The following is a 24,399-nucleotide window of genomic DNA, read 5'->3' as shown; positions in this document are numbered from 1 at the left end:
AGGCGGGGAATTTGCGGGGAGCAATCTATTCTCAGCACCCTGTCTATATTATTATACCAGTGTGGTTCTTATTATACCTATTAAATGCTGCTGCAACATGGGGTGGCAATGTCTCTATGCCAATCAGTTCAAGCGAATAGCTCTCCGGGCCCTGCTTCATCCAGTCCCAAGCCCACTTTCCCTATGCTTCCACCAGATTCAAGAAGTTCATGCCCTTTCCTGACACCTTCGAGGGTGAGCTTCAGTCGCTTGGTCAAATGACATCTGATCTTTCCGGAATCTATCAACTCCGAGAGTTCCTCCAAGATGCGATGGTGCGAATCAACGTCCACCTTGTGATACGGCTTCGTGCCAAGCAGACACCAGACAAATGTGAGAGATTTGGACATGAACTCGGTCCCATACATTTTCGCCTGGCCTTGCACAATCGAACAAACTTTACCGAATGGAGCACAGAGCTTGGCGCATGTATCCATGTACTGGTCCGTGGAATGTGTGATGAAAATGTACCTGGATGAACGGTCAGTTTATGTCCCATTGAAACTGGGGTATATCATACTTCAAAGGGAGATCAATGTTCAGATCTGCTACTTGTTTCGAAACGTCCTCGCGGTGGTTGACAACGTGCGTAGCACCCATTTCCTTGGCGAAGCTGATCGTCTCCGGTCGCGAGGCTGTGGTGATGACCACCGGCACTTCGAGCAGTACGCGTGCAATCTGAATTGCCACAGCACCGACTCCACCAGCGCCGTTAATGATCAAGATTGCTGTTCGCTCGCCTTTCTTGATTCCAAGCCTCTCAACTAGCGCTTCATATGCCGTGATATATGTCAGAGGCATGACAGCGGCTTCGACGAAGTCCAGGCGTTTCGGCTTGTGTCCCACACTCCTTTCATCCACCAATTGATATTCTGCGTTGGAACCTTGTCTGATGGGACTCCCGGAATAGAAGACCTCATCTCCAACCTTGAAGTAGGAGCACTCAGAGCCAACTGCTTCTACGACACCTGCAGCATCGTATCCGGTGATTTGAAACGGTCGGGGGACATTATCATAGTAGTCTGGCGGTTCGTCAGTAAAATAATCCTACCCTGGGTCACTAATAGATATGGGCTTGCCTGGGTAGTCATCGTAAGTTCCGTTTCTCACTTTCGTATCCACTGGATTAATGGATACTCCTTTGACCCTGAAACAGTTGATCTTAGTCCTTGTTCGCATCAATAGACAAATCGCTCGTACCGAACCAACAAATTCCGGGGCTGGAGCTCGGAAGGCTTCGGGATTTCCCTTGCCTGGAGATGATCAATAGGACCGTACTCTTCAACGCCAATCGCTTTCATTGTGACTGGAGTCGTCAAGTCTTTCACGATTCGAGGAATGCTTCGATAAAGGACATAGCAGTCACCGCGGATTGAACTTATAACCTCTCTGGTGGGGTTACGTCACCAGCACGTCAAGAGACTATATGCTCTGTCAATATAGTCAGTGACTTCGCACTTTAGGCGTTTTGAATGCTAGCCTGCACATGTTCTTTCAGCCCGCAATGAGCAAGCCGGTAATAACGCGTCCTGGAGTAGCGCAATGGCGCGCAAAGAAGCCATTTCTCGAAGTTGTAGTCAAATCCTTAGACGGACATCGCGGAGCCCGAGAAGAGCTGTCATCTCGCATTCCCAAGGTATCAAACACAAGCTTAGCTCTGAGCAGTCAGAATCTTTCAAAGAATTGAGCGTTCTGCATGCTTGAGGATCGCCGTCTTCCCGTTCTCTGCATACACCAGATCAGCATGATTCCTTATCGCGAGAAACAGCGCATCCCTGCAGCAAAAGCCTTATCGATAAGCCAAGGCGGACAGTCAAGCGGTGAAACGATCTGCCCAGCATGATAAACAAACCCGTTCCCAATCGGGACAGCCAGGTACCGACCGCCCCGCCACAAGACAAGCATCGAAAAACAGTCGACGCGCAAGCAGACGGGATAAGGGCTAGGATACGATCATCTATTCATGTACAGTACAACCCGAGTAACTCAGCATTGAGCCACAGACCTCACATCGAAGACCCGCCATTGAACAGCTTTCCACTCGCAAGAGACCAACCCATCAACCGAGCACCGCCAGCCCGCCACCAAGATGTCAACCACGCCCGGCGCAAAATCCCGATCCATGACCCCGACGGTCTTCGAGCAACAACGGGCAGAACTCGTGAGAGAAATCGCCGTGGTAAGTTCGCTTCTCATCCCAGACTCTCTCGGTACGATGGACCGTTTCATTGCGTTATTGGGCCGGACCTTCGTCAAAGCGAGAGCACACCCCAGCAAAAATCACTCACCCAAACAAAAAAAAACTAAACTCATATGGCGGGGATTGGCTAGGGCATGGAGCAAGTTCTTCAGAATATGAATCGGCTCAATCGGAACTTAGAGAGCATCATCTCTGTAGGTCTCACCGCTCCCTCCCCCCACCCTTTCTTCATTTTTTCCCTACTACGTGGAAGGATGGGGTTCTATTGGCTTCCATGCAAGGATCAACTGGATCGCTAATCTACCCTTGCGTAGGTGGGGAATGAGTTTGGCTCCGTCGAGGCCCTGTGGTCGCGGTTTGAGAATTTCATGGGCCAGCCGGCTGAGGGGAGTGAGGCTCCGGATCGGCGGAACGAGGGGCAGCAGCAGCAGGAGCAGGAGGAGGAGGAGGGGCAAAGTGCGCTTCGCGATGAGGAGATGAAGGATGCTGCGGCTTGATCTGCTCTGTTGGGAGGTGGAGATATATAATTTGTTGGCTACGATACCTGGCGAAAATCGGGCGTTTTGAGTATGGCGTGAATCTGTTTTGGCGTGGTTAACGGACCTTGTCTACTTATTTTGTCGCAGGATATCCTTTTTTTTTCTTTTCAGAGATGAATGAATTACTGGATGATTGTCCAGTGAAATTCTGGGGATAGTGTTTGAATTCAGTTACATGGGGTTTCGCTTGCGCCCAAAAAAAAAAGAAAGAAAGAAAAAACACCCGTCCCATGCATAACGAATAAAGGCCCTATGGCCGTGCTCATAACAGACATAAAGCATTCAAGGAATAGAAAGAAGGGGACAGGAGTGTGAGATGACTGAGACAATCGTAGTTTATGAAAAAGAAAATCATCAAGGCCAAGCAGGTATAACAACGTAAGAGGCTATTGGATAAACAGAAAGCCGCCGGCAAATTTCAAGAAACAGATACTAGCCCAAGTGGACTGAGAACCAACATCAAAAAGTCAAGCGGAGGGTGCCGATCATTGCCGGGTCCATCTCGCTTTGCTATTTCGTATCACATGTGAAAAGAGTCGGTGAAGCCGTCAAAGCAACCAGGCTTGTGTGTGGCATGAGCGTGAAAGGGGAAATGAAAAGCTGGGGGGGTCAGGGTGTATGACAATTTAGCAGTCGCAGTCGGGGAGTCAGTAGAGAGATAGAACGAGCCAACCAGTTACAGGATTTTGCAGCTGCGCTTTTTGACCTTCTTTGCGCCGCCGCCGCCGCCGGCACCGACTCGGGGTTTGCTGCCAGCGCTGGACGTCTGACGTTCATTGTAGTCTTGTTCTTCGGCGGAGACCACAATATCAACTGCAAGCCCGAATACGCCGTCAACACCGCGCATCTCCTTGCTACTACATTCCACGTACGAGGCGTTCATACGACGCGCCACTGCTTCGCCTTGTTCGGGCGTAACCGGCGTTAGACCCTGGGTTTTAAGCAGCTCGATGCATGTTCTCTTATTGCGCAGATCCGACTTCAAGCCCACTAGAATGAGCGGGGTAGTTGGACAGAAATGCAAGACCTCAGGATACCACTATGTATGTTGGTCAGAGGCTTTCACTAGTTGCAAAGGCGGGCAAGAGTCAAGCATACCTTATCCATCACATTCTCTAGCGAGGCGGGGCAGTCAATCGCAAAGCAAACAAACAGGAGATCCGTCTCTGGATACGACAATGGACGTAGACGATCATATTCTTCCTGGCCAGCAGTGTCCCAGAGAGCGAGCTCGACCGTCTTTCCGGAAGCCCGATGAGTTGTTTGTGTGATGTAGTTCTCGAAGACTGTAGGAACATATTTCTGAACCGGGGGGGTCAGTTGGATCGGAAGATTCAAGCCGCCGCAGGGACCGTCAGGCACTTACCTCCGGGAAATAACCTTGCGAATAACTAATCAAGAGACAGGTTTTTCCGCAGCCGCCGTCGCCTACCACCACAAATTTTTTGGAATATGCCGGAGGCTGCGTGATATTCGTGGCTTCGGACATCCTTCCGCTGGAAACACTGGTGTTTGTGCTGACGGTGCCGTTGCTGACTCTGACGCTCTGGCTGCGCGTCCGACTTTGTCGCGGATTCATGGACTGAGGAGGAGTTGCGAGTGAATGACGACGCGAGGGTGCATAAGCTTGGTCATCATACATGGTACCTGACATGATGTCGGAATAGGAGAATTGATGGAATGTAGGTATCCAGTCTTTCCGGAAGGGGGACCAAAGTGTCGGTCAAGAAATGCTTCCAGATAATTATCACTATTCAAGATCCACCTGGTTGCCCGAATGCAAAAAGCCAAGAGGTTTGAAATGTGGTAGGTAATTATGGAATTTCCGTTCTTGTGAGAATGAGGCTCCAAAGTCGACACGTCGCTGCGAGGTTGCTGCACGAAGGAGGAGATCGATTGTAGTGGTAGTGGTAGTGGTGGAGGCAAAGGCGGAGGTGGAGGAGGAGGAGGAGGGGGGGGGGGCGGTTGGGAAAGAGAACGTGAAAGACAATACGCGAAACCAGCACGAAGAAGTTCAGAAGGGGAGGAAGGGAGGTCAGGCTTCAAGATCGAGTCCTCTGATACGGGGACCGATGGCCAAAGAGCCATTGATGGGGCGGGCAGCTCCTGTTGCTGGTGCTGGTGCTGGTGCTGCGACGGAGGGCCCCATTGCGGCTGACATGAAACCGCCAGACCGATGTTTACCGGCCGATGAGCTGCCATGGCAACGCCGCGGGACAAATGACGCACCGTCTCCGCTGTCAAGTAGTTCCCTACTTTTGAGGAAGTCCAGCGCAGTTTCAGCTCCTGTCTTGTCTCCTGTGAGCTTTTTTTTTTTCTTGACATCGTGCTCCATCTTCAAGTTTATTTTTAGCAGATTCGTCACATCTCATTCAATTCCTTGAATTGGACCAATTGGTGGACTCTGACTGGGCTAGAACCAAGGCTCCATCCCATCCAAGCTGTGTCCTCCCCCATGTGGCCCGGTACAGGACGGACTGTACTGTACAGTACCTACTACCTACTCTGGTTCTTGCCAACTCCTCCTTTGTCCTTCAGATCACTTCCGATCTTTAAATCGGGGTTATGGTTCCTAGTGCCAGGGCTGATTCCGATCTGTTGGTTGATTGAATGGGATGGCGTCTGTCAACTGCGGTTCCTTGCGTAATTGCCTCAAACCGTAGACTAACCGTCCGTTGTGACAGTTTCCGACCAAGACTAGGAGTGGAATCATCTTCTGACGTAATTTTGTCCGACTACTTTTTCTCTCTTGGAGCCTGGAATTCTGCCCCGTGCTCCCCAGATAGGTCATGCTTTCTGTGATTGGGGACGGAGTTTCTCAAGAAGTCTTCTCACGCATAATATATATTTATATCATGGATATCTTGGTCCTCCACGGGCTCTGTGCACGACCCGACTTTGGTATGGGGTTTCAAGCATGATGAGTGAATGTCTAAATTACTTGTACCCGTATCCAATTGACCATCAAGTATTTATGGAGACTTCAAAGGTTGATTATGCAAGTAAAAACGGCCTGACACGTGACCCTGCAGCACGTCCCTTTCCAGGTTCCGTGGACCGCGGTCGGAGGCCCTTTGGGGCTCTTCCTGTTCGAATTGGCGGCGGGCGCATTGACCGCCAAATCCCGCCAACACAATTCTGATAAGTGACTGACTGTCCGCGTCCGCGGGACAAGTACTTAGTCTAGACTACGTGACTACCTAAGTAGTAATACCTCCAGGCTGGCTCTGATTTCTCTCCTTCATCGACGTTGACATTGTGTCTTACCGGCCTCCCCTCTCTTCTCGCCCCGACTACTCAGGCGCTATCTCCATATTTTGTCTGATTCGAAGCTCTCCGAAGCATTGATGTCCACCCAAGGCGGTCGGAGAACCTAAGGGAATCTGTCCGCCAGGAAACGGAAAAAAAAAACCCACATGGAGGGAATCGCGATCAATTCATCATTTTAATAGCTCTACACGCTTGTCTGCTTGGGCAACAGTCATCGCAAATGGCTCACAGCAAAAATGGCCAGCCCGACGCTGGCCTGAGAAGTCTCAATCATTGTATGTTTGTACTTGTCCTATCTGAAGTCAGTCTCCTTGTCCAACACTAACAGTGGCTTGACCTGTGCTTTGAATAGATCGCAACCAGCTTCCTCTTTGGCGTTACTGGCCACGACAGAAATTGCTTCCATTGATTCGATTCGAAACACCATATCTCGCCTGGTGCCAGGAGAAAATTCGAACTCCGACCCTGGATTCATACTTCGCGTTCACCGCCAACCTAGGAACACACACCTTTTTCATGGTTTTCCTCCCAATTCTATTCTGGTGCGGTTATGCAAGCTTGGGACGTGGGTACGTGCTCTCAATTGCATACAACCAACTATTTCGGCCCCCGGGGGGGGGGGGGGGGGGGCTCTGCGCTTGGCGGATGCAAATCGCTAACATGTCTGGATCTCGTCTAGGATGGTGCATCTATTGGCCTCCGGCGTCTTCTTTAGTGGCTTCATCAAGGACCTCCTGTGCCTACCTCGGCCTTTATCTCCACCCCTCCAGCGCATAACGATGTCCGGCTCTGCAGCGCTGGAGTATGGATTTCCTTCCACTCACTCTACGAATGCTGTTTCGGTCGCAGTCTATGTTCTCTCCCTCCTCAATTCTCCGGACTGTACTCTTAGCCCTAGTGTGAACTTGGCACTCCAGGCTTCAACTTATGTCTATGTAAGCTCCATTGTTTTGGGCCGCCTGTATTGCGGGATGCACGGATTCTGCGACGTTATCACGGGCTGCCTGTTAGGCGGGTTCCTTGCCTATTTGCAGTACACATATGGGCCAACCATCGATGATTATATCCTTGCTGCTACAGGGAAAGGCGTCACACTAGTCATTTTGCTGATCTTAGCCCTGGTTCGCGTGCACCCAGAGCCTGCGGATGACTGTCCATGCTTCGATGATAGCGTGGCTTTTGCGGGAGTGACACTCGGTGCCCAAATCGCTTACTGGCACTTGGCACGCTCGAAGATGGGGTGGTATGAATTGGCAGCAGGCCCTGCGCCCAGATTTGAATTGGTGGAGATGATCAAGACTGCTCTTCGGCTGGTCCTGGGAATCCTATTACTCTTCGTTTGGCGGGCAGTGACAAAACCCTTCATGCTTCGGATTCTCCCACCTATTTTTCGGGGTCTTGAAAAGCTAGGACTGATCCTTCCTCGAAGGTTCTTCACCAATGCTTCGTAAGTTGATTTCTCCTTTTGATCGGAAAAGCCGAACTACATTGCAAACGGACTACCATTCCACACAAACAGCTAACCGGTTGACTCGATAGGCAATACTCCCGTGTTCCAGCGCATCTAAAGGATCATGAAGTTCTCCCCAATTTATCCGAGATCCCATCGTTCCTCACCACGATACGCCATCCGAGACGACGGGCAATATCCGTTGGTCCTCAATCAGAGGCCGATGCTTATGAAACATTGGCATATCGTGAGAAGCGCAGACGGGAGAGTCTCTCTAATGGCCATAAGACTGCCCCTGCCACGGAGGTTGGTCAGGCTGGTTCCTCTGCCAGAGAGGTTCAGCCGCCGAAGCTCTCCAGACGACCATCCAAGCTCAATGACTATGAGCACATGATGGGCACCGGAGCTCCAGGTCTTGCGACGTCTCTTGACAACCCTAGCAAAGCGGACTCATCCACGGTCCCCTTTCCCGATTTTGATGCTGGAATCGAGGCCGATGAAGAAGAACTCTTCGCGCAAATCAAACCCCCGCGCGTACGCTATGATGTAGAGGTAGTCACAAAGCTGGTGGTGTATTCTGGTAAGTCCTGCCAAGTTCCCTTGAATTATCGCACCCGCGACGTCGCTTGAGCTAAGTGTGCTGACATTTTCCGGATCAAAAGGAATTGCTTGGATAGTTATGGAGGGAGCTCCTCTCTTGTTCTCGCAAATTGGCCTCGCGGCCTATTAGCATGGTGATCACGGGTGTAGTCCCGTTTGGACAACGTCTCCTGGTTTATTCCAGCACGTCGGATTATACACTTCCGCGATGTAACATAGCTGACATTTTTGTTACTGTATATACGAGTTTATGTTTCTCTTTTTTCCTTATCTGAGCTCTGCTAGCTTCACATAATGATAAAGTATCTTACCTATTCGTCCACAAGAATTCAAAACCCTAAAAAAAGTTCCATACGAGGTCCTGGCCATCGGGTCCACGGTGACTCGCGATGCGCCCTCGGCCAAGGCATGCGAAGCACGCTAGGTTCATGTGATTGGGCCTATGGAATTGAATGTATATGAGTATAAGTAGACTAGGAAGTAGTTATATCAGTAAGAATCCACAAGGAATGAGGTGAGCAATGTGGTTTATGCGAGCGAGGCCGGTTCGACCACCAAGATTCGAGTATATATGTAAAGGTCGAGTACGGTACAGTATCACGTGAGCTCCTTTCCCCGGAGGGAGGGTCAAGCTTCCGACGCTAAGCCTCTCTGGGGTTGAGCATAATTATTAGCTAGCTAGCTCTGTTGCTCCAATAACTTCATATCGCGGGTATTCACTCCTCACTCTATCTGCCTGGTTGCGCCCACCACATTCACTTGGCCCCACGTCTTCCAATGTAACACCAATTCACTGCACCGCAACCTCAGACCTCAGTGAATATTTCGGCAACAGTGTTTCTGCCATGGCGATGATTGTGTTGTGATTGCGCCTTCCCTTTTTTTTGTCGTTTCTGTTTCTCTTCTTCCTTCCTCCTACCCATCCACCTCTTTTTGTTTCTCCTCACTTCCTCTTTACACAACACAACACATCCTCTCACATCACCACACCTACTATCACTGCTTTCATCACCAAACTCACATCGCTGCTCCTATCACCGAACTTACATCACTGCTCTGATCACCAAACTCACATCGCTGCTCATATCACCGGACTTACATCACTGCTCTGATCACCAAACTCACATCACTCACAATCATATCACTCCGTTTACACCAGACCATACTCTCCAACATTGACATTGATCATGTCGGAATCCGTTGATGCTTTCGCGGAGCTGTGGCAGAAAGAGGTAAGCTGACTCGCTCCAAGGATAACTTCAGGACTAATCTTACCGTCTCTGTTAGCGCGACAAGGTTCGGCTCAGTCCTCCCGGCAGAAGTCCTCCCCGCGATGCGTCCCATGGTTTCGGCCCTTCTGCTCATATCGATCGTGTCATGAATCCACCCTCTTCGCGTCCTAGCACATACGGTAGCAATGGACAGACATCTTCTCGCTCTGATATGGCTAGCAATGCTAGACCTTTTGATACCCATCGTGGCATGAATCCACCTTCGCGTCCTAGCGCATACGGCAGCAATGGACAATCCTCTTCGCACTTTGACATGGCTAGAAATACTAGTCTCTTGAACACTGATCGTGCTATACATCCACTTCTCGCGCGTTCGAATGCCTTTGACGGCCGCGGACAATCCTCCACCCGCTTTGATCTGCCTAGTAATGCTAGACTCTCTGATCCTGATCGTCCACGCTCTTGCTTACGCCCTCTTCGATTCGACAAGTCGGGTAATATTGAAAGTCGGAGCGAGAACAATTGGGACTTTTTCCCACGAACAACGAGACCTTCAGAGAATGCATTTGCTTCACGTCCAATCAATCCTACTGAACCTAACACTTCGGATGGTACATCTGATCACAGTCCGCCGAGAATCAAGCTTCAGCTTTTGTCTGGCACAAAAGAAGAAAAGTTTAAGAAGCTTGGGGCTGGCATCTTGGCCGACATAAGGCAGGATTCCTCCAGTACCGCGACTCGCAAGAGACCACTAGAGATCTCTGACGAAGATGAGGAGTGTCCTAATCGCCCGCAACAATCTCAGAATACTCCGTACGGTCTAACAATTGCCAAGTCATGCCCACTGAAGCAGAAGGAGGCAACGAACATGGATACTTTGGTTTCAGATACGGCACGTACCGAGCATCCTACGCGTGACTTTGCTCCGCGTATTCCTACTACTCCCCAAATCTGTCCACCCGGCAGTTGGCCGGAGTTCACCCCAGCAGCGACACGGTTCGCCGATGTCACTGATAACTATGTCCCGGAGCAAGCCCCTGACCCTGCTTCAAGCTGGGCTGGTTTGACGGTGCGCTTGACGCGTGCCGTTGGTGACAATATGGCCCGGCGTTCTACCAGTACCGCTAGAGCTGTGCGTGTCGTCGGTAACCACATGACTAGGCATGCTACCAATACCGCTAGAGCTGTGCGTGTCGTCGGTAACAACATGACCAGGCATGCTACCAATACAGCTAGAGCTGTGCGTGTCGTTGGCAATGGTATGAGCGAGCGCGCTACCATAACCGCCCGACGAGCTGTGAATGTTGTTGGAACCTTCAAACGTCGCATTCAGCGAGTACTTCACAGAGACACCAATGCTGAGCATGGTGCTGAAGATCACCGAAGAGCAGCACCTGCCGATTCTGATATGCCGTTGATTGACGCGGCTTCTGTTGTTGATGATGATGATGATGTGATAGATGCCACTCTTGAGCCGCCCCATCCAGTTGAAATGCCGTCGCTTGACGCGGCTTCTGTTGTTGTTGAAGATGATGTGATGGGTGCCACTCTCGAGCCGCGCCATCCAGTTGAAAAGCCATCGCCAGCGGATGGTATTTTCGAACTTGTCGAGATTGATTCTGGTTCCGATTTTGAGTCTAGCCCTTCCAAGTCCTCGAATACATTCGGCCACGATTCGGCTATCATGCCCAAGTCTTTGAAACGTGCCGCACCCGAATCCGAAGATCCGGTCTATCCTTCAAAGAGATCCGAGACCCGAGCTCCGGTGGTTTCTACCCCCATTCGCCTCCGCGGCTCATGGTTGCGTAAAATGTTTCCAGCTCCTCTCTTGAACAGTCACGCAGTCGCAGAGGCAAAGAAAGCCTATCTTGCAGGAGATCCCACGCGACTCAAGCACATCAACTACATGAGAATGGCACATCGTTACCTACCCGTTCCTATTCCTTCGATCGAGGTGAAGGAGACTGCTAGCGAAAAACCCAAGATCACGCAGCCTGAAGAGGTGAAAACGAAGAGTATTTTGAAGACCAGCAGCAGCGCCGTGGCCTCATCTTCGAAGTCTTCTGTGGTCGATGCGACTACCATCAGCTTTTCCGATGCCAGTCATGAAAAGCATACGCCAAAGCCGAAGCCCTCCCGCAGGGTCCACTTCCCAAATTCGCCTGTGACTGGTGAGCGTATCATAACACCTCGGAACGCGCCGCCAGCCTTACGGACACCGTCACCGCCACCACGAAGGGCAGCAATTGGACATCTCCGTCATCTTCTTGATGCACACGCGAGAAATATCCTTTCCAGCGAAGACACCGATGTTAAAGCTATTACCGACGAAGAGCAGAAGGAGAACATCGCTCCTAAGGCTCATGATACCACGTCCCGCGATATGATGAGTACTGAAGTTACGTCCCACGATTTGATGAGCACTGAACGCGATATGTTGAGTAATGAGTACATGAGAACCAAAGACACGAATATCGAACATGTGAATACCAATCAGACGACTGCGGATGAAGTGATCAGCCATGAAGGTACATCTGATATTGCACAGGAAAGCAACACGCTCTCGCAGGATCCCTCTACACAGGAGGCAGAGCAACACCCCTTGGGTCGTGCGGTTTCTGCGGTAAGCATGTTCTATCCTACCCTTTCACCTATCCCGGTTGGCAGGACTGAGTCTCTTCTTGCCAAAAGCTGGAGAGCGACAGTGGCGGAAAACGAGGGGAAAGAGGGAAAAAGAAGCGGGCAGAGCCAGCAACGCACACCCGCAAGAATCCTCCTAGAGCGGCCCGCAGTGCGACCCCTAAGCGCTAAGTGGATCAAACGTCTTGAAGACACTATGGCTGGGCCACCGTCAAGGAAGGTCGCCACTACACTTTCGGGAGAGACATTGACAACACGAGATCTGGCAACCTGTTATACGCCGTTGGAGTGGCTGAACGACGAAGTGATCAACGCGTACATGGCATTAATTATCGACTACTTGCGAAGAACCAACAACAACTCTGGGAGACATGACAAGCCGCGATACCACGCATTCAATTCTTTTTTCTTTTCCAATTTGCGAGACAAGGGATACGAGTCTGTCCGCAGGTGGGCGACACGGGCCAAGATTGGAGGCGAGGCCCTCCTCAACGTCGACACGGTGTTTGTGCCCATCCATGACAAATATCACTGGACACTCATCGTGGTCAAGCCGTGCGATCGCACCATCGAACATTTCGATTCCCTTGGAGGGCTCAACAAGCGCCATGTTAATCTCATCAAAACATGGCTGGGGGGGGAACTGGGGGAGGGATTTGTGGAGGCGGAGTGGAAGGTGCTGCCGTCCCTGTCTCCCCGGCAAGACAACGGGTCCGACTGTGGTGTCTTCCTCCTGTCGACGGCGAAAGCCGTCGCCATCAACCTGGAGCCCCAATCCTATGGGGCTCCAGACTCCCCACTACTGCGACAGAAAATAGTGGGGGAGTTGATGAATGGAGGCCTGGACGGGGACTTCAATCCTGTCCAGGGCCGGGGGGTCATGCTGTGAGTGGTCGCGGTCAGCACTTCGACCGGCCACTTGGGGCGGGGATGGCGGCACCTTTGGGGGGAGGGAAGGAAGGGGAGGAGGGAAACAAACAAGAAAGGGGGGGGGGGGAACACAAAAAACAAAAAAAAGAAAAGAAAACCAGATGAAAAGTGTGGGTAGGGATGAGCAAGTATGTATGATTAGCGTTCTTCATGTTATTGAGGTCTTGGTTGCATTGGGCTGGAGTCATGTTTGTGAAGCGAGTTGTTAGCGTCTGTTGACTGTTTGTGTTTTGTACGGATACCCCGTCAGTTGAAGCCTGAGCTCCTGACATGCATTTGTTTTTGAGTATGGAGGGCATGGAAAGGGATGGGGATGCTTGATGTAAATACAAGGGCTTGGTTCCCCGATGAATGTGTATCTTCGAAGTTGCGTCGCTCTTATTACCTCGGGCGACCACCCTTACAATGACACTATCTCAAGTCTACAGTTTCTCTTTCGGATCAAAATAACAGTAAAGCATGTTCTTCATGTCTCGGTAAAAATAAGGCTATACAACTATGAAAGAGTGCCCAGCTATGCTTTCATTGATCTACCCAACAAGGTCTCCGACAGTGAGTCGAAGGACCCACTGACGATGAAGCGCTCGTCTCACGACCATCCCCTTGATGATAACGTGGTTCCTCCACACGCGACGGAGCCTGGCCCATGGCCGCGAGATTCAGATTTGGTCGATAATGATGATGCTGATGACGATGATGCTTTCTACTCCGCCAGCCGGGGATCTCATCCCCGTCCCTGCCACCCCCGTCACTTCCCTTCCTCAGTCCCCAAGACGACCATGACGCCACCGACTCCGAGGCAGCAGAAGCCGAGACGTCGACAGCCGCAACCGACGAAGCCGAGAGGTTATAGACCAGCTCCATCCACTCGATGCCGAGGTAGACCGACTCGCCGACGCGCAGGTCGCCCGTCCACTCGCCGCCGTTGCTCCACAGGTTGACGACGATGATGCTGGGCCGGTCGGGCACGCGGTACCGCTTGGCGGTTTGGAGCCGGCCGTCCGCGTACCACCGCGACTCCGCCCGCAGCCAGTCCAGCCGGTGCGTCGTCCACTCCGTCCACGGCCGCGTCAGGTTGACCACCGCGCTGGCCCCCGGGATGATCCGGTCGTGCTCCGCGTCGTAGTCCGGCTGGTTGGCGTAGTGGATCGTGTACGGGCTGTCCGCCGTCAGGATCTCGATGTCCGACTCGCACACCGCCGACCGGTACGTGAAGATCCCCGCGCAGGTGCCGCTGGGGACGCTGCTGTCCCGCGGCGGGATCTGGGGTAATGGGGTCGAGGGTGGCGGGTAGGCGAAGTTCGGTTGGTTTTTCGGGTTCGGGTGTGGTTTGGGTCGGGGGTTTGGGGCTGTAGGGGCTGTAGGGGCTGTAGGGGCGGAGAATGGGTGGTGGTGTGCGGTGGTCCGCGACATTAGGCGCATGTGCAGGCGGAGCGAGCAGTGGTCGATCAAGCCGAATTGCGATTCGATCTCCGCGGTCGAGGCGTGATTTGTGAAACGTGTGGTGCGGAGGACGAGGAAGCTCTTGTTGGTGGATTTGTTGTCGGGGGCGGCAGGGATGGCCGGCGACGGGGGCCAGGCGTGCATGAGGAAGACGTTGGATTCCGAGTTCGTCATGGGGATTGGCGAGAGGAGCGGGTCCGCGGCCCGGTGCCAGGTTTGTACGTGCCAGTCTTTGCTGAAGGGGGTTTGGGTGAGGAGGTTGTGCGTTTTGTAGAGGTTGTCGGTGTCGTTGGACGGCTGAGGGGCGGAGGAGTGTGGTTGGAACTGCGAGGCGTTGCGAAAATCCCATAGCTTGTAGTGCGTGAAGTAGCCCGGGTCCGGGCCGGAGATGAGGTAGCAGTCGCATTGCTGGGGGTCGATCGGGGTGCTGGTTTGAAGTGGCGATGCTGTCGTCCAGCGAGCGTTGCTTAGTGTCGTTATCAGGGACAGACTGGCGTGGAGGGAGATCAAGGAGAGTCGCATGGTTGCGGTGGATGTGAGGGAATAGAAAGGATGATGAAGGAGTGACTGTGTGGGTAAGTATAGAACTGCTGACTGCAGAGTGTCTGGCTGTGTGGCCTTTGGGATTGATATTGTGAGATTGTGATGGACATGTATACACATCCGGACAAAATCTCCGAAGGCAGGTGCGGAGCGTCTTTCCAGGATTTACAACATGGCGTGGAGAGCCTACGCAGCTTGCTTGAGGGACTCAGAGGTAGTGTAGTGTGAACCGTCATACTTTATTTGATATTGGTTCGATTAGTTAGCATGCTGACTTCAAACATTGTCCCCTGCTATACTAGGTACCATTAATGAAGGACTGAAATTAGGCATCTCAGCCAACCATGCAGGTCACACTGATTGATCCGGTCAATTTCCCCAGACAAACGAGCGACTTTCCGTCCTAGCTTGCAGGCAAAGCCTCAGTCCTACCACTTCTCAACATAGGGTCGGAGATCCAGCTCAAACCCAAAGGTCGTGCGTGGCTGCGTATGCAAGTGCCAATACGACTCGGCGATCTGTCCCAACAGTCAAACATTAGCCATCAGCTGCCCAGATTCGTCAAGCCATAACAGAAATCACCACTTACAGCCTCGGGGTCCAACTTCGCATCCTCGTGCTCGAACGTCCACGCCTTCGTGCGCGGGATGTCAATCACCCCATCGACAATCACATGCGAGACGTGCACGCCCTTGGGCCCGAACTCGCGGGCCAGCGACTGCGCCAGCGCGCGCAGGGCGAACTTGCCCGCCGCGAAGGTGGAGAAGTTCGCCGAGCCCTTCACGCTGGCCGTCGCTCCCGTGAAGATGAGGGTCGGCGGGTGTTGAAGGTTCGTGGCTTGGAGGAGCAGGGGGAGGGTCTCCTTGGCGAAGTTGAAGGCTCCCTTGCTGTTGTAGATGTTAGCCATGCACATACAAAGATGGAGACTGGGTGGGAAGATGGTTGGTTCACTTACCCCTGCGACTCAAACCCGGACGAGAACTCCTCGGCCGTCAGTTCGAGGAATGGCTTGCGCACGAATCCGCCGCCGACATTGAACACAGCCGCGGCGAGCGGGGAGCCGGTGAACTGCTTGGTGATCTGCTCGAAGGTGGATTTGACGTTCTGGGTGTCGGAGAGGTCGGCGCTGAAGCCCGTGGCTTGGCCGCCGGCGGAGTTGATCTCCTCGACGACGGACTCGTAGTTGGCCGGGTTGCGGGCGAGCACGACGACAGAGTAGGCTTTGGCGAAGCGGCGGGCAATGGAGGCGCCCTGCACGTTAACTTGGTGTTAGTCTGTACATTGCAATGGTTTGTATAGGAGTGCGGGGAGGGGCGGGGAGGTACCGTTCCAGGGCCGACGCCGGCGACGATGGCGAAGGGTTTAGCAGCGGCCATGTTGTGGTTTTGGGGTTGTCAATGACTGAATCGAAGATATGTTGAGAGAATAGAAATGGAATCAAAATCTGGATATGAATCGGAGATATACTCTACCCCCTAAGCATACTCCGCATTCTCCTCATGTCGTCATTTGTATCGGGGAGTTGCAAACGCCGAGATTAGAAATCACTGGGTTTGATCACTAATCGCATCATTGCGAGCGTGAGTGTCGAGATTTGGCTATCTGTCAGAGAAGCTTTTGTCAGTACCATAGTCACCTGTCAGAAGTGCAGCAAGAGGCTAGCCAAGCAGTGTAGCAGTCGTACCGAGCAATAAGCCATGTTCGGTGATTGGCGATTGGGGATGGCTCCATGAACTATGAAGCTCCTGCCTCAGGCAGTCAAAGCCCTCGGCGATAAGCCCGGGCGATAAGGATTCAACTATCTTCTCCAACTTATCAGTTTTTTTTCTCTCTGCGCATCAATCAACACGATCGCATTCATTCTGCCCCAGCTACTCTGATTCTCTCACAAGCTTTCGTCTTACTTTACCCATCTACTTCTCCTTGCATCTGCCACTATATAGTCCATCACATATACCCAAAAAGAACGCTGTATCCACAACCCATCAACAAACCCACCCCGAAATCAAAAATGTCCTCACAAGAAGACTCCCTGCTAACAGACCTCTGCACAATCTGGTAAGCCCCCCCCGGCTGACCCCAAGCCCAATCGACCCTCCCAAAACCTCGTTCATCCTCAAACTAACCCAGCCAACTTCTCATGTATGGATAGCCACCTCCAACCCCCCAAATACCGCTGCCCGCGCTGCAACACCCGCACCTGCTCGCTGCCCTGCACGCGCCGCCACAAGCTCTGGTCGCAGTGCAGCGGGGTGCGCGACCCCGCGGCCTACCTGCGGCGCAGCGACCTGGCCACGGAGACGGCCTTCGACCGCGACTTCAACTTCATCACGGGCATCGAGCGCTCGATCGAGCGCGCCGGACGCGACGCCGAGAACCGTGGGATCCGGGTCGATGGGGATGCTGCGGGCTTCGTAAGGGATTTGGCGGTCGTGGGGTTGGATTCTCCTTCTAGCACGGGGACGGGAGAGGGGCTGGAGGGGGAGGGAGGGGAGATTGGTGGTGGTGGTGGTGGTGGTGGTGGGAGCGTTGGGGGGAAGAGGAAGAGGGGTGGTTTTGTCGGTGCTGGTGCTGGTGCTGGTGCTGGTGCTGGCCCTGCGAAAGGGGAATCGGGGTTCTTGCGGGAAGTGAGGAATGCGGGTGTCAAGGTTATTCGGGCGCCGAGGGGGATGAGTCGGAATAAGGAGAATGGGTCCAGGTGGTTTGCTAAGTACGTCCGTCCCCTTCGCTTTCTCTCCTACATTGGTTGCGTGGCTGGGAGCTGCGGTTTATGGATGGATAGTTGACTATATACACTGCTTTACAGACAGCATTGCTTGGTGTGGACGGTGGAGTGGATAGGGGAGACCGGGGAGAAGCGCACGAGGAATTGCAGGGATTCGGTTCCGATCGCAATCTCCTACGATCGAGCGTTTCCTCTCAGTAGGGAAGAACGCGAGAAGGAAAAGGAAGAAGAGCAGACACAGACGCAGAACCAAGAGCAGGGAGAAGATCAAGCCCAGTCGCAGCAACAGGAGCTGTCGTCTTCAACAACAGAGAATGTCGCTCAGCAACCCCAAGATACCACAACCACCACCGCTGAATCCAGCACTGCAGAATCTACGGCAGCACCAACCACGACTGACGAAACACACCCACCAACTACCACCTCCGAACAAGAAGAAACGCACGCGATCATCCCCCATCGAAACGTATACTTCTACCTCCACCGGCCGCGGACAGCGACCAAACAGCCCGTCCTGATCCCGCTCGCCCCCAACATGACTCTTACCGCCGCCCTGCGCGACCACACGGTCCTCGAATTCCCTACCATCTATGTACTACCGGGCTCGCCCGATGCGTTACGCGCGCAGGGATCAGACGCCCGGTATCTACTTGAAGACGAGTATATTCGCACCCACGCGCCAGGGGAAGAGGACAGCGCGAGTCCGACGGAGTCGGAGGTCGATCAACCGGCCCCTGCCGGTATCGACCTGGGAAATGTCGACGAGAAAAAGGTCCTGGAAGTGCTCAAGAAGGATCTCTTCGAGCCGACGACGCTTGGGTAATGCAGATCTATGACGGGATGATAGGATACGGGGAGAATTGTCATAGATAAGTAAGGATCGGGATACATCTACCTAGGCATAGTTGTCCATAATATGAGAGCGTCTATAGGGAACAGTCTGGCGTGCTTGCTGCTTATTGACTTGGTCCACAATTGCAGGATTGCACGGAAATCATCTTGTCTGGGACGATCAACCGCGAGAACCATCTAGTAGAAGGCTCGATCATTGTAGAATTTATGTAGCTCCTACATAGATATATCTATCTTGATATAGATCCGCATCATGTGACAACTTGTTTTTATAGGTCCGATTGGTTAACAATTACTAGTGTTCGTCATCCGCCCTTACAGAGTAAATAAGTATGACGACCAGTGGCCGTATAGAACGGGAATGATACGGTATGAAGTCAGTATGACTAGCGTGGAGGGCCAGTGGTTACACTAAGCAGCGGTAGATACGAGCGGCCGCACAGGGCTGAGCAACCAATCTGCAACCGGCGACCCCCTCCAAGGCGGCGTGGCAAACATCATCTCTCCCCTTCCCAGTGATTTGCTGAAAGGCCGCAGGCAGCACCAGGAGGCAGTCAGCTGCACTGCAGTGCAGGGTTGTAGGGCCTGCCAAGCTCCCGGCCTCCCGTTCCTTCGGTATTGTCACCCTCCGTACCGTGTATGGTCATTGGGAACGGTTTCATCTTCAGTCCCAGGCAGAGACGCACCATTTTGATCTGCTAGATGCGACGACGTAATTTAGTATGACTGCAAATGACTCAGGATAGATCTAAGGAATTAGCATCAACAATTCCCATCCAGGGATTGATTGTGGTAAGTTGGTGCGTTGGTGCGTTGGTGCGTTGGTGACGAGGTTGAAGGAACGAGGGGTCAGGCGCTAGCCCGGCGGGTGCCACGAAAAATGAAGCAGAGTCAGCCAACGAAGGGGGGTGGTAAGACAGACACTCACTCACTCAGTCCTTCCTCTCGCCTCGCCCCATCCCGTCTCCCTTTCTTCTTTCATCATCTCCCTCCAAACCCGCCCACCACCACCACCATCATATTCGTCATCATTTACTGTGAAATTTTATCTTCACAACACCCCCAAAAAGGTAACAAAATGGACCTCTTGTGATTTCCGGATCGGAAGGAGACCCAGAGCACCTCGAAAACCCACACATCATCGCCTACCATTAACCAGTTGTCACGGTCGGCCCCCGACCGTCCCTTGATCTCGCCATGACCACCACCCTTGAACGCAGCCTTTCTCGCACCTCGAGCATGTCGATACCTGTCTCAAGCCCGAGGTTATCTCTTGTACATGAATCTACACCTCCAATACTCTCCGACCCCACCCTGTCTCACATCCACGACCGCTTAACCTATCTCGATTCTCGCCTGTTGGAACTTCGATCCAGTGTTTTGACCAAGGATGGCTACGTCGACAGGCGTAACCGTGAAGACGAACATATTCGACGCGAGTTCGAAGCCAACCGTTCCGTCTCGAATCGGATCGATCTCAACGTTGTCGCCCTGAAAACCGACGTCGACCAGTTGAAGTCGGGCATCTCGCAGCTCAAATCCAGCATCGGCCAGACCGGTAACGAGACCGTCTTCCTCCGCAGCGATGTCGACCGGTTGTCCAAGAACGTGGATCAGATTCAGTCGGATGTCGAACATTTGCAGACCGATGTCTGTGGATGCCGCGTCGAAGTCAGCAAGCTGCACGCGACGATCAGTCAACTGCGTACCGATTTGATTACTCTTCAACACGAGACGTCACGCCATCTGACGTCCGTCTTCAATCGGTTTTCTCTCATCGAGTCCCGCATGAAGCATTCGGAGCGGGTTCGATTCAACTCCCTGGCCCATACCACTCACGCTCCGATCACGCCTGTCCCCGTGGTGGAAGACGACGGATCATTACAATGGCCCGAATACTTTCCCCGTACTGTCTGGCGGTTCTGGTGTCTCAAGAAAAGGAGTAGGAGTAAGTGGATTTGAACGGAAGGTGAATCCTCCACACTCGTCTAACAATGTTTCTAGTTAACCGCTTGGTTCAACTGGCCGACTTCTACCAGCTTGGAGGGTATGAATATTGGGGCCGTATGCACCAGACAGAGCCTGTGTACGCCACTGCAACCGACAGTGACTCGAGTGACTCGAGTGACTATCCGTCCACCCTCACACGCGCGGAGGCTGTTCGTCTGTATCCTGAGGCTGCGCATCAGGCGCTGGCGGCAACGCTGGGGCTGGTTTATTACAAAATCCGCAATGAAGTTGGAGAAGGGCTGACTCTCCACATTCGTCCCCCGAAGCGGCAGCAGGAAGAAGTTGCTTCGGCAGCGTCCAGTGCGAAGGAAAAGCCGGTGAAGATGCCTCGCCGACCGAATAACATGTCGCCGACCACCCTGAAGCGGCTTATTGATGGACCATCGCTGGAGGCCAAGTCTTTAACGTCTGAGGAATCAGACAAACTGGGATGGAACGCTCACTCGGAAGTCTCCGACGATACCATGAGCAAGCTCAGAGGCATCGTGTCGGAGGAAGTTGGTACCTTGCTTCGAGCGCTGGAGCGCGGCCGGATTAAGCTCAGGTCCACGCGTCCTGAGCAGCGGTCGAATGTCTCGCCCTCGGATTACAGGTCCAGCTTCCGCAACGGCAAGATCGCTGATGACGAACGCACCATTCCCGACACTGTTGCTACGGAGGTTGTCTCCGTCTCTTCAGGTGTTCCCGAGAGGGTGGAAGAGCCTGAATTGCCGGATACTGCATCCGATGCTACCAGTCCATTGACTGGGATTGAGACCTGAGGGACTCAATACAGCTACGAACAGTATCGGCAGGTTCGACTCTCTCACCATACTTCTACAACCTATACCCATAGGTTCTACCTTGAAGACCGTCCATTGGACACTGGTGTTCTCCAGAGGTATTCACCCTGCAGTTGTGATTGCTCTCTGAAGTGAACCAGCTGTTGGATCGCGAAGGAGGTCTCTGGCCTCGAAAGCCGGATATAAAGCATATCGGCCGCAATGTTTGTTGATTGACCGCGTGGTCGTTCGATATTCATTTCCTAGCTAGGAGTGAGGGCCGCCAAGTCTCTAAGATTGACCGTGTTGGATCTGGGTACCACGTCTGCCAGACATTCAACCTTCAAATAGGAGTGGGAACGGCCAAACTCCTGAAACTCAACCTTGTTGGATCTTGACACTGCGTGTATCAGAACACGCATCTCGGTGCCATACAGCCGCTATACCTGGTCCTTGGTCAGGTCATGAACGTGCATAATCTGCGTAGGCAGGCTGCCAAAGCCTTTGGTTGCCTACAAGTCAGACATTCCATTTGGCACTGCTGGAGTTATTGACCATTGGATCGGTCTCACCTTGCCGCAGCGTTTGAACGGCGTTTTTGGATTTGTTTTTTTTTTTTTTTTTTGGCGAGGATTACCTATAGATACCCATGTTCTGTATTGTGTTTTAGCGATATTTGTTTTGGTTCATTGAGCAATTAACTGTTCTCCTGATTAACAAAGTCCTAGGCTCGATCCGCTCCGAACGGACTGAGCCAAATGTGCTACCAGACGATTCTACAACGATCGATCGATCATTCTATCTACTAGATGGTGCTCGGCAGTTGATTGTCTCAAACCAGATAAATTCCGTACAATCCTGCAATAGTGGATCAAGCTAATAAACAGCAAGCATGCCTGATCAACCCTTATAGACGCTCTCATAATATGGACGACTATCGGAGCGACGCAAGGCCCTCTTAGAACCGAGTAACTTGCGATGGTAGGTTCAGTGGGCCGCAATTCGTCATAGGGGGGGATTTTAGCCCGATGGGCTACAGTGTAGATGCTCTGGCTTGAAGTTTACCAGTCAGTGGTCATGGACTACTAACGTCACTTCTACCTAGCTATATAATGCATTTATAGCCTATTCAATAGCATAGTCTATGTTCTTACAGTCACACCGGCTATTACAAAGATCATAACATGCATGCAAACGTTGGAAGGTGCAGATGTAGTTCCGAGGGGCCATAGGTCTCCATACAAACTGGGCCACTTTATCAACTCCATGGTCGTTCTACCAACAACTGTCGTCAACATCGCTGTAATCTCTTCAAAGCGATAAAAACATCTCATTACACCAAGTAGAGACATAAAGCCCTCAACCGCACCATAATCCCTCCAGCATGCGGCAAGTAACGCCAGATGGAGGGGTTCGTAGTATGGTGGTAGAGCCGACACAAGCAAGCACCAGCTGACTAACGCACCCAAGCACAACGGGCATAAGTTAAGTAAGTTAAGTTAGCTGACCTCACCACAAAGCTATAGCTTCTCCTCTTCCTCTTCCACCGTTCTCCGCACTTCTCGTCACAAATCCTCACCTTTCATCCGAGATATCCCAATCGACAACAAAGTCTCCAACTCACTCAAACCTCTCACAAACCCCACGAAATCCAACCAACCCTTCCAGAACCAAAAACAACCCCAAAAGATGAGCGACCACAACCCCCCGCTCCCACCGGAGGGGACCGACCACCAGCAGCAGCAGCAACCCCAACAATTCCCGCCCAACCGGCTCAGCCCACCGCGCCTGCTGCGCCTGCCGGGCGGCACGACCCCGAAACAATACCTGGAGCACTTCTTCAAGCCCCTGCGGGTGGACGAGAGCCTCATCCGCAACCCGAACCCGTTCACGCTGTACCTGGGCCTGTGGGGGCGGGCCAACTACGTCGCGAAGACGGAGATGGCGACCTACCGGCGTCTCGAGAACATCCGGCGGCACACGGGGCGGGCGCCGACGCAGCCGGAGCTGGACGCGCTGCTGGAGATGATGGCGCAGAGCGCGCGGCGCAGCAGCCTGGGGGTGCCCGTGGGCGCGCTCGCCGGGCTGGCGCACCAGGCCTACGCCCTGCGCTACTCGGCCGACTGGGACGCCTACTTCGCCCCGCAGGCCACGACCACCCCCGCCGGGAAGCGCGTCCTGACCTGGGCCGGGTTCCGGCGCGGCTGGCAGCTGATGGGCGACGCCGGCGTCATGGGCGGCGGCCGCCCCATGGCCGCCGCCCGCCTCTTCAAGGTCGCCGTCTGGACCCTCGTCGCCGATTTCTGCGCTTCCTCCTGGGCCACCCTCGGCGAGGTCGCTATGTGGCGCGATGATCCCCGCTTCGAGGCCGTCCGCCGCGATATGGAGCGCTCGCGCCCCGCTGGGCCCGCTGCCGATGTGTCCGACCAGGCCCGCAGGCGCCGCGAGGCCGCTGCCGCTTTTGCTACGGTTGCTGTCGGCCAGGGGGGCGAGCCGGGAGGTGCTGCGGGTTATGGTGCTGGTGATGATGGGTCGCCCGTGGCCCACGGGATGGATGATTATGGGTTTAGTAGCGGTGGTGGTGGTGGTGGTGATGAGCACGGTTCGACGACGAACTCGTATAGTGAGGGTACGCCTCGCTCTACGAGTTGGACTTCGAGGCGGCAGCACCAGCACCAGCAGACGCCCTCCTCCTCCGGGGGTGGCGACTTCTTCGACGACGACGACGATGCCAGTCCTGTCGCGGCGGAGCATCGCAGACCCACGGGCGGAAGTGCGTGGGACCGGCTGCGGATGAACGCCGTGCGACCGCAGTCCAGGCCGCAGCAGGCGGACTGGTCGCGGGCCGAGCATGAGAGCGAGAGCGAGAGCCACAGTGAGCGCGAGAGGGCCCAGGCGGACTTCGACCGCATGCTCGAGGCTGAACGGCACGCGGGGTCGGATTCGGGGAGGAGAAGTGGCGGATGGAGCAGATGGTAGTGCGAGAGGCCTGTGCTCCGAGATCATGATTGTCTTCAAGCGCTTTTTATTCTTACGAGTTCTGGCTACCGTCCCAGGTACATGTGTCACTAAGTTTTCTTCTGTATGTATACGACCGGATCATTGCATCTCTTCTCAAGATGTCCCACACTCTCTCCAATTACATCCTCTTCAAGAAGGAAGCGA

The 24,399-nt window shown here is 53.3% G+C and overlaps 10 protein-coding genes across 10 annotated transcripts; 6 read left to right on the top strand and 4 right to left on the bottom strand.

Annotated features, from left to right (window-relative positions):
• Positions 1 to 67: 67 nt before the first annotated feature.
• On the bottom strand, positions 68 to 1,759 carry BO86DRAFT_361439 (zinc-binding alcohol dehydrogenase family protein). The gene is made up of 4 exons (XM_025669862.1): positions 1,240 to 1,759; positions 1,101 to 1,186; positions 560 to 1,061; positions 68 to 510 (listed from the first exon to the last, which is right to left on the bottom strand). Exons 1-4 carry the CDS (start codon positions 1,338 to 1,340, stop codon positions 129 to 131), a joined length of 1,071 nt encoding a protein of 356 aa, XP_025528094.1. The 5' UTR covers positions 1,341 to 1,759; the 3' UTR covers positions 68 to 128.
• A 167-nt stretch (positions 1,760 to 1,926) lies between these two features.
• BO86DRAFT_388924 (DASH complex subunit DAD1) lies at positions 1,927 to 2,948 on the top strand. Its single transcript, XM_025671990.1, has 3 exons — positions 1,927 to 2,218; positions 2,371 to 2,433; positions 2,554 to 2,948. The coding sequence occupies exons 1-3, from the start codon at positions 2,129 to 2,131 to the stop codon at positions 2,734 to 2,736; spliced, it is 336 nt and encodes a 111-aa protein (XP_025528093.1). The 5' UTR covers positions 1,927 to 2,128; the 3' UTR covers positions 2,737 to 2,948.
• A 284-nt stretch (positions 2,949 to 3,232) lies between these two features.
• BO86DRAFT_84215 (Rho GTPase Rho4) lies at positions 3,233 to 4,622 on the bottom strand. The gene is made up of 3 exons (XM_025677730.1): positions 4,145 to 4,622; positions 3,877 to 4,080; positions 3,233 to 3,817 (listed from the first exon to the last, which is right to left on the bottom strand). Exons 1-3 carry the CDS (start codon positions 4,430 to 4,432, stop codon positions 3,455 to 3,457), a joined length of 855 nt encoding a protein of 284 aa, XP_025528092.1. The 5' UTR covers positions 4,433 to 4,622; the 3' UTR covers positions 3,233 to 3,454.
• Positions 4,623 to 5,949: 1,327 nt separating this feature from the next.
• BO86DRAFT_409521 (PAP2 domain protein) lies at positions 5,950 to 8,413 on the top strand. The gene is made up of 5 exons (XM_025674419.1): positions 5,950 to 6,323; positions 6,401 to 6,617; positions 6,728 to 7,495; positions 7,588 to 8,078; positions 8,161 to 8,413. The coding sequence occupies exons 1-5, from the start codon at positions 6,269 to 6,271 to the stop codon at positions 8,226 to 8,228; spliced, it is 1,599 nt and encodes a 532-aa protein (XP_025528091.1). The 5' UTR covers positions 5,950 to 6,268; the 3' UTR covers positions 8,229 to 8,413.
• Positions 8,414 to 10,733: 2,320 nt separating this feature from the next.
• Positions 10,734 to 12,906, top strand: BO86DRAFT_388922 (SUMO protease ULP1). Its single transcript, XM_025671989.1, has one exon. The coding sequence runs from the start codon at positions 10,739 to 10,741 to the stop codon at positions 12,857 to 12,859; it is 2,121 nt and encodes a 706-aa protein (XP_025528090.1). The 5' UTR covers positions 10,734 to 10,738; the 3' UTR covers positions 12,860 to 12,906.
• Positions 12,907 to 13,322: 416 nt separating this feature from the next.
• Positions 13,323 to 15,006, bottom strand: BO86DRAFT_418626 (glycoside hydrolase family 16 protein; the record flags this gene model as incomplete). The annotated part of the gene is made up of 3 exons (XM_025675083.1): positions 13,323 to 13,388; positions 13,732 to 14,770; positions 14,939 to 15,006. 3 exons carry the CDS (start codon positions 15,004 to 15,006, stop codon positions 13,323 to 13,325), a joined length of 1,173 nt encoding a protein of 390 aa, XP_025528089.1.
• Positions 15,007 to 15,314: 308 nt separating this feature from the next.
• BO86DRAFT_361422 (oxidoreductase, short chain dehydrogenase/reductase family) lies at positions 15,315 to 16,315 on the bottom strand (the record flags this gene model as incomplete). The annotated part of the gene is made up of 4 exons (XM_025669861.1): positions 16,212 to 16,315; positions 15,842 to 16,137; positions 15,476 to 15,773; positions 15,315 to 15,404 (listed from the first exon to the last, which is right to left on the bottom strand). The coding sequence occupies exons 1-4, from the start codon at positions 16,260 to 16,262 to the stop codon at positions 15,315 to 15,317; spliced, it is 735 nt and encodes a 244-aa protein (XP_025528088.1). The 5' UTR covers positions 16,263 to 16,315.
• Positions 16,316 to 16,738: 423 nt separating this feature from the next.
• On the top strand, positions 16,739 to 18,592 carry BO86DRAFT_455958 (zinc finger HIT domain-containing protein). The gene is made up of 3 exons (XM_025677143.1): positions 16,739 to 16,944; positions 17,039 to 17,596; positions 17,693 to 18,592. Exons 1-3 carry the CDS (start codon positions 16,898 to 16,900, stop codon positions 18,432 to 18,434), a joined length of 1,347 nt encoding a protein of 448 aa, XP_025528087.1. The 5' UTR covers positions 16,739 to 16,897; the 3' UTR covers positions 18,435 to 18,592.
• An 832-nt stretch (positions 18,593 to 19,424) lies between these two features.
• BO86DRAFT_84163 (uncharacterized protein) lies at positions 19,425 to 21,273 on the top strand. The gene is made up of 2 exons (XM_025677728.1): positions 19,425 to 20,411; positions 20,468 to 21,273. The coding sequence occupies exons 1-2, from the start codon at positions 19,661 to 19,663 to the stop codon at positions 21,232 to 21,234; spliced, it is 1,518 nt and encodes a 505-aa protein (XP_025528086.1). The 5' UTR covers positions 19,425 to 19,660; the 3' UTR covers positions 21,235 to 21,273.
• Positions 21,274 to 22,637: 1,364 nt separating this feature from the next.
• Positions 22,638 to 24,362, top strand: BO86DRAFT_455956 (putative endo-1,3(4)-beta-glucanase; the record flags this gene model as incomplete). The annotated part of the gene is made up of 2 exons (XM_025677142.1): positions 22,638 to 22,645; positions 22,761 to 24,362. 2 exons carry the CDS (start codon positions 22,638 to 22,640, stop codon positions 24,211 to 24,213), a joined length of 1,461 nt encoding a protein of 486 aa, XP_025528085.1. The 3' UTR covers positions 24,214 to 24,362.
• Positions 24,363 to 24,399: the final 37 nt, after the last annotated feature.

This window comes from Aspergillus japonicus, assembly GCF_003184785.1.
Source record: "Aspergillus japonicus CBS 114.51 unplaced genomic scaffold BO86scaffold_21, whole genome shotgun sequence".
In the NCBI taxonomy this organism is placed as follows: Eukaryota; Fungi; Ascomycota; class Eurotiomycetes; order Eurotiales; family Aspergillaceae; genus Aspergillus; species Aspergillus japonicus.
The sequence above is the reverse complement of the archived record's forward strand: the minus strand, read 5'-3'. Positions and strand labels throughout refer to the sequence as shown.

Coding starts and splice junctions, on each gene's coding strand:
- BO86DRAFT_361439 (XM_025669862.1), bottom strand. CDS start 1,340: ATGAAAGCGATTGGCGTTGAAGAGTACGGTCCTATTGATCATCTCCAG. Junction 1,187..1,239: donor CCCCGGAATTTGTTGGTTCG/GTACGAGCGATT, acceptor CAACTGTTTCAG/GGTCAAAGGAGTATCCATTA. Junction 511..559: donor AACATTGATCTCCCTTTGAA/GTATGATATACC, acceptor CCGTTCATCCAG/GTACATTTTCATCACACATT.
- BO86DRAFT_388924 (XM_025671990.1), top strand. CDS start 2,129: ATGTCAACCACGCCCGGCGCAAAATCCCGATCCATGACCCCGACGGTC. Junction 2,219..2,370: donor TCGTGAGAGAAATCGCCGTG/GTAAGTTCGCTT, acceptor GGGATTGGCTAG/GGCATGGAGCAAGTTCTTCA. Junction 2,434..2,553: donor ACTTAGAGAGCATCATCTCT/GTAGGTCTCACC, acceptor ACCCTTGCGTAG/GTGGGGAATGAGTTTGGCTC.
- BO86DRAFT_84215 (XM_025677730.1), bottom strand. CDS start 4,432: ATGTCAGGTACCATGTATGATGACCAAGCTTATGCACCCTCGCGTCGT. Junction 4,081..4,144: donor CGCAAGGTTATTTCCCGGAG/GTAAGTGCCTGA, acceptor CCCCCGGTTCAG/AAATATGTTCCTACAGTCTT. Junction 3,818..3,876: donor TAGAGAATGTGATGGATAAG/GTATGCTTGACT, acceptor CAACATACATAG/TGGTATCCTGAGGTCTTGCA.
- BO86DRAFT_409521 (XM_025674419.1), top strand. CDS start 6,269: ATGGCTCACAGCAAAAATGGCCAGCCCGACGCTGGCCTGAGAAGTCTC. Junction 7,496..7,587: donor AGGTTCTTCACCAATGCTTC/GTAAGTTGATTT, acceptor TTGACTCGATAG/GCAATACTCCCGTGTTCCAG. Junction 8,079..8,160: donor AAAGCTGGTGGTGTATTCTG/GTAAGTCCTGCC, acceptor CCGGATCAAAAG/GAATTGCTTGGATAGTTATG.
- BO86DRAFT_388922 (XM_025671989.1), top strand. CDS start 10,739: ATGCCGTTGATTGACGCGGCTTCTGTTGTTGATGATGATGATGATGTG.
- BO86DRAFT_455958 (XM_025677143.1), top strand. CDS start 16,898: ATGTCCTCACAAGAAGACTCCCTGCTAACAGACCTCTGCACAATCTG. Junction 16,945..17,038: donor ACAGACCTCTGCACAATCTG/GTAAGCCCCCCC, acceptor ATGTATGGATAG/CCACCTCCAACCCCCCAAAT. Junction 17,597..17,692: donor GGGTCCAGGTGGTTTGCTAA/GTACGTCCGTCC, acceptor ACTGCTTTACAG/ACAGCATTGCTTGGTGTGGA.
- BO86DRAFT_84163 (XM_025677728.1), top strand. CDS start 19,661: ATGACCACCACCCTTGAACGCAGCCTTTCTCGCACCTCGAGCATGTCG. Junction 20,412..20,467: donor TCTCAAGAAAAGGAGTAGGA/GTAAGTGGATTT, acceptor CAATGTTTCTAG/TTAACCGCTTGGTTCAACTG.